Source organism: Monoraphidium neglectum, assembly GCF_000611645.1.
Source record: "Monoraphidium neglectum strain SAG 48.87 unplaced genomic scaffold scaffold00260, whole genome shotgun sequence".
NCBI classification, from domain to species: domain Eukaryota; kingdom Viridiplantae; phylum Chlorophyta; class Chlorophyceae; order Sphaeropleales; family Selenastraceae; genus Monoraphidium; species Monoraphidium neglectum.
In genome coordinates this window covers 28,738-34,149 of record NW_014013368.1, presented here as the reverse complement: position 1 = coordinate 34,149, position 5,412 = coordinate 28,738, and the positions used below count along the sequence as shown (strand labels likewise).

The 5,412-nt window shown below is 69.8% G+C and overlaps 2 protein-coding genes across 2 annotated transcripts in view; one reads left to right on the top strand and one right to left on the bottom strand.

Annotated features, from left to right (window-relative positions):
* Positions 1-56: 56 nt before the first annotated feature.
* MNEG_2332 (hypothetical protein) lies at positions 57-819 on the bottom strand (the record flags this gene model as incomplete). The annotated part of the gene is made up of 1 exon (XM_014049197.1): positions 57-819. A coding segment is annotated over one exon (763 nt), but the record flags the coding sequence as incomplete, so codon positions are not given.
* A 383-nt stretch (positions 820-1,202) lies between these two features.
* The window catches only part of MNEG_2331 (NAD+ kinase), a gene marked incomplete at both ends in the record, with an annotated part of 5,886 nt that continues 1,676 nt past the window's right edge, over positions 1,203-5,412 (top strand). Inside the window, 7 exons of the mRNA XM_014049196.1 lie at positions 1,203-1,233; positions 1,376-1,472; positions 1,657-2,192; positions 2,589-2,834; positions 3,152-3,860; positions 4,112-4,569; positions 4,837-5,192. Of these exons, the coding sequence (XP_013904650.1) occupies positions 1,203-1,233; positions 1,376-1,472; positions 1,657-2,192; positions 2,589-2,834; positions 3,152-3,860; positions 4,112-4,569; positions 4,837-5,192 (2,433 nt within the window). The remainder of the gene's footprint in view (positions 1,234-1,375; positions 1,473-1,656; positions 2,193-2,588; positions 2,835-3,151; positions 3,861-4,111; positions 4,570-4,836; positions 5,193-5,412) is intronic.

Below are 5,412 nucleotides of genomic sequence, written 5' to 3'. Positions count from 1 at the left end.
CGCCGGCGCGGCGCCTGCGGCCGCCCAGTGGTCGCACGGGTGGGCCTCTTGATCACGTGTGTCGTCTCCCTCATTCTCAGCCGCCTGCTGCACCGCCGCCGCCGCGCGCGCGCCGTCGCCGTTGCCGCCCCCGCCCCGGCCGCCGATCCCTGGCGGGGCGGGCTTAAGGGCCAGGCCCGGCCACATGTGTGCCTGCAGCGCCTCGAGCACGCGCACCACCCCCTGACGGTCCCCGTCCAGCGCGAGAGCGGCGTCGGCTGCGGGCGCGCCCGCGGCCGCCTCTACATACTCAAAGCCCTCGTCTAGGCACCACCCCGCAGCCTCGGGGAGCGCAGCGCCGCTGCCGCCCGCCGCCGCCCGCGGCGCCGCGTCCGCCTTGTTGGCGATAAGCAGCCGCACCCCCGCGCCGGAGGAGTCGACGGCTGCAGCCCAGCGGCGGGCAGCGGCAAAGGTGGACGGATTTGTGGCGTCGCAGACCAAGATCACCGCCTCTGCCCCGCAGAGCTCCTGCTGCTGCCCATTCTTCTGCTGCTGCTGCCGCTGCTGCTGCTGCTGCTGCTGCTGCTGCTGCTGCTCCTGCTGCTGGTAAGCATCCAGGTTTACAATATTGATGTATGCATCAGCTGTGTAATACTTTGTGTCCAGGTGTAGCAGGTAAGAACCAGCGCAGGGCGCATAATCCGTGCTGTCTGTCGGCGCAGCATTCGTGTCGCCGCCGCGGCCGCTGCTGCCAGCCGCCTGCAGCAGCCGCTGCGTCAAGGTGCGCTTGCCAACTTGCGCAGCACCCAGTATCAATACTGAAGGCAGCTCCTCTGCCATGCCGTGCGTTGCAGATGACGAGTGACACTGTGGCGGGTGATCACAGTTTATGACGAGCCCTCGCGGTATGCAAACGGTTCGAACGCGTGCAACAATTGCTTTCTGAAGTCGTGCAGTAACAACAAGCACCATGCAACCGACCTGAGCAGCGTGGTCATAGCCCATCCAGCTTGGAACAGCCGAGGTGGCACTCTCCCCATCTTAGCCAATGGCTCGGTTCAAAGGGCCCGTCAGCCCCGCGTTGATAGCTTCCGGCTGCCGCGAGTGATCCGCCAGCAGCAGGTGGCGCCGCGGGGCGGTGCAGCAGAAGCGGCGCTCATCACAGCACGCAGCGACGCCCTCGCGGCCTTCCTAGTATGCGAGCGAGGGAGCACCCCCAGCCCATGCAGCAGCGTTACACCCAGGCCCTAGAGGGTGAGCACTCGCCCAGTATGCGCCGCGCAGCTGCCGGAGACGACCCTCGCGACCCCAGTCCCTGCGCGCGTGCACCGCCGCCCACGCGCGCGGCAACGGTGACGGCCCCTCCCATTCTACGCTGCCCTCGGCCCCGCCGCAGGCCTGGGCGCCATGGTCCAGGAGGTCCAAGCCGACCTGCAGCAGGCAGCGGCGGATGCAGAGTACTGGCGCGGGGAGGCGGACACCTTCCGCCGCAAGTGAGCGCTAGCACAGCGTCCGTCCCATCCCCATGCCATCGGCGCGCGACCCCGCCCCGCGCTGGCGCAGCAGCACGCGCCCGCCGCGGCGCGGCCCGTTTTGTCGCACTCGCCGGCATGGGGGGCGTGCGGCCGCGCCAGACGTGTCGCCTTGACTAACCAGTTGCTAACTGCCGCCTGGCAGGTACGACGAGGAGAAGGCGCGCAACGAGCGGCTGCGCAAGGTGTTGGCAGTCCTGCAGGCGCCGCCCGCCGCCGCAGGCCTGTGCCCCTCTCTCGGCCCCTGCGCCGCCCGCGGCAGCGGCAGCGGCGGGGGCGGCGGCGGCTGCGCGCTCCGCTCGTCATACTCTGCGACCCCCTTCCGGCGCAACCGCACGGGCAGCCTGGAGCTCGCGAGCGCCGGCAGCGCCGACAGCTGCGCCGACGAGGCGCCGCGCGCCGCCGGGGCCGGCGGCAGCAACAGCCACGACGGCGCGGTCGGCCGCGGCGCCGCGCCGCCGCCGCTGCTGTCGCCGCAGGGGTCGGCGCCGGTGCTCGGGGGGCTGCAGCGGGCGTGTACGCCGCCGAGGGTGTCGGCGGCGTCGGCGCTGCGGGTCGGCAGCATGGCGGGCAGCCTGGCGAGTGCCCTAGGGTCCATGGACAGCCCGAGGAGGCGGCGGCAGACCATTGAGAGCCTTATGTCCATGATGATGGCCTACACAGTGGCCCAGGGCGTGGCGGGTGCGCGGTGCGAGCACGGGGCCGCCACACGGCTGAGAGGGGGAAGGACGGCTTGCGAGTGGCGGGCGGAGGACGTGCGGGAGCGACGGCTCTGCTCCAGCGGCCGCCGCCGCTGCGTGGGCCCGCTGGCCTTCCGTCGCATCGGGTGCCGCCGGGGCAGGCAGCTCGCGTGGCCGAAGGCTCGGGCCGGGCACGGCGCCCGTGTGGCTGTGGCTTTCTGATCACCTGCCCGACATACAGCCACACACAGCCACACATACACACATACAGACACACACAAACACATACAGACACACACGAACACATACAGACACACACAAACACATACAGACACACACCCGCGCGCGCAAAAAAACGCACACACGTGTCACCTCTTCCTGCGCCTCATCATGACAGATGTTCAGGATGATGCGGAGGAGCCCCTGTCATCCATATCCATCGATGACGACCAGGGCAGCAGCGGCGTCGGCCTGGCCGCGGCAGCGGCGGCCGCGGCGGCGATGGCGCGGGCGTGGGCGCGGGCGGCGTCGAAGGAGCAGCGGGATGCAAACGGGGCGGCCAGCAGCAGCGGCGGTGCGGCGGCAGGGGTGGGGGGTGGCAAGGCGGGGTTCAGGCTGGTGGCCACGGCGACCAACAAGATGGGTGAGTCGCGCTGTGCAGTTTTTTTAAAGATGACGGCTGTCAAGTCTTGTGACCGTGAGGGTCAGCTGCTTACTATTGCTTTGACACCGATTATTGGACGGCCCGGCACACAAACATGGACCCACCCGTGTGCGCAATACACACACTTGCACACACACGCATGCATGGGTGCACGCATGCGCACGCAAACTCACACACAGACGCACGCATCTACCCATGACTTTGCGAGCGCGCGGACACTGCTCTCCCACACCATGCAGCCACGTCTCCGGCCACCCTGCCCGCACGCACCTGCCGCCCGCCGCCCGCCCGCGCAGGCAAGCGCCGCCAGTCGCAGGCCAACCTGTCTATCAGCGCTTCTCCCAGCCAAGACTCTTTATTGGAAGGCGGCAGCCCCTACAACTCATCGGCGTCGCTCTTGGCAGCTGCCGAGGCGGGCGGCCCCGGCGCCAACGGCAGCCTCGGCGCGCCGCAGGTGAACGGCGCGACGCTGCTCGCTCTGGGGGGCAAGGACGACGCGGCGCCGCTGCTGCCCGCGTTGACGACGGGGGCCCCAGGGGGGCTGAGCATGCTCTTCTCAGAGGGATCCGGATCGGCGTTTGGCGGCGCCGGCCCTTCCCCCCTCGGCTCGCGCCCGTCGGCGCTGCCGCCGGCGGGCCCGTCGGCGCCTGGCGCGCGCGGCGGCAACGGGGGCGCCGCGACGACGGCGACGGCGGCGCTGCTTGCGGATGGCGGCGGCGGCGCCGCTGCCTCCGCGGCCGCCGCCACGGACCCTTCTTCGGGCACCGCTGTGGCGGCCGCCGCGATGGCCGCTTCGGCGGCGTCGCTGCAGCAGCAGCAGCAGCAGCAGCAGCAGCAACAGCAACAGCAGCAGCAGCAGCAGCAGGCGCCGGGCAGCCCTCCGGCAACATCGTCGGGTTCCCACATAGCCCTGCACTGGCTGAGCCGCCCGCGGAACGTCTTGGTCATGCGGAAGCTGGCCACGTCAACGGAGGGCGCGTTCAAGTCCGCGGTGGACTGGCTGACGTGAGCTCCTTTGTGGGGGCTACAATACGGGGCTCCAAAAAACCCAGGGTTAGGCCGCGCCACCCCCAGCAGAAGCTTTCATGGGTTGATTGTTGGCTGTGGCTGTGGTTGACGTGCTGCGCTGGCTCCGTGGTCAGTGGAAATCGCAACCCCTTTGCGTGCGGCAACGCGCCCCCGTTTTCACAAGCTTCGCCCCATCATTTGCCCCCCACCCGTGCTGCCGCTCCCCCACCTGCCCCATGTCACCCAAGGGAGCGCCACATCAACGTGTACGTGGAGCCGGCGGTCTACTCAGACATGACCGCGCACCAGAAGCAGCTGCAGCAAGAGGAGCAGCAGCAGCAGCAGCAGCAGGAGCAGGAGCAGCAGGAGCAGGAGCAACAGCAGCCGCCCAAGCCAGGCGCGCCCACCGTCACCTTTGCACCCGCCGCCCCCGGCGCCGCTGGCCGCCACCAGGACCGCCCGCCGGGCGAGCTGCGCACCTGGTCGGTCGAGCCGGGGGCGCCCGGGGACTACCTGCCAGAGTGGCTGTCCAACACCCTCGACTTCGTGGTCGTGTTTGGCGGCGACGGCACCGTGCTGTGGACGTGCCACATCTTCGGCAACCGCAGCATGCCGCCGCTGGTGCCGTTCAACCTGGGCAGCCTGGGCTTCCTCACGCCGTTCGACCCCGCGGCGGCGCGGCACGTGCTCGGGCGCGTCGTGAGGGGTGAGCGAGGCGGGGCGGGCCGGGGCGCCGCGCCGCGCGGCTGGTTGCTTTGAGGGTGCGGCGGGCGCAACGTGCGGGCGCATCCATCGTGTTCGGTGTGTTTCGGAGGCCGCCAGCCTGCGTTCTCAATGCAACCAGATGCCGTGAGCACGTGAAAGCATCACGCTAGCCCCTCGACGCATCCCATCATCCACTGGCTTGCCGGCTCGATTCGCCCCGACCTGCCCCGCCCTGGCCAACCCCCTGCCGGCCCCGTTTGAAATGCAGGCGGCTTCCCGATCCAGCTGCGCCACCGGCTGCACTGCACCCTGGTGCGCTCCAGCGTACTGCCCCAGGCCCCGGAGGGACGCGGCGCGCGCCCCGGCAGCAGCGGCGCCCCCGGCGCCGGCGCCGGCGAGGCGCCCGGTCCCACCCCAGGGCCGCCACCGCAGCACGGCGGGCGCTGCCCGGCGCTGCCGGCGGCGCTGGCGGCGTTTGCGGAGGGGGCCGAGTGTCCGGCGGGCGTGTGCCTGGAGTCCGAGGAGCGGGTCGTGCTGAACGAGGTTGTCTTGGACAGGGGCATCTCGCCGTTTTTGACCAACCTGGAGACATACTGCGACGGCAACTTTGTGACACACGTGCAGGTGAGTGTTTGTGTGTGTGACACACAGTTGTGAGGGGTCGTACATGTTTTGTTTCATGTAGGCGCGTGGACGATACGTCTGTGTGACTGGCGATAATGTCAAGACGTGCTCAACCACCACATCTGGGGAGGCGCATCCAACCCTCCGCCGCCCATCCCCGCCATCCAAACTCAGCACACCATGCCGCTGGCTCCACGCCCTTCCCCACCCACCCGCGCCC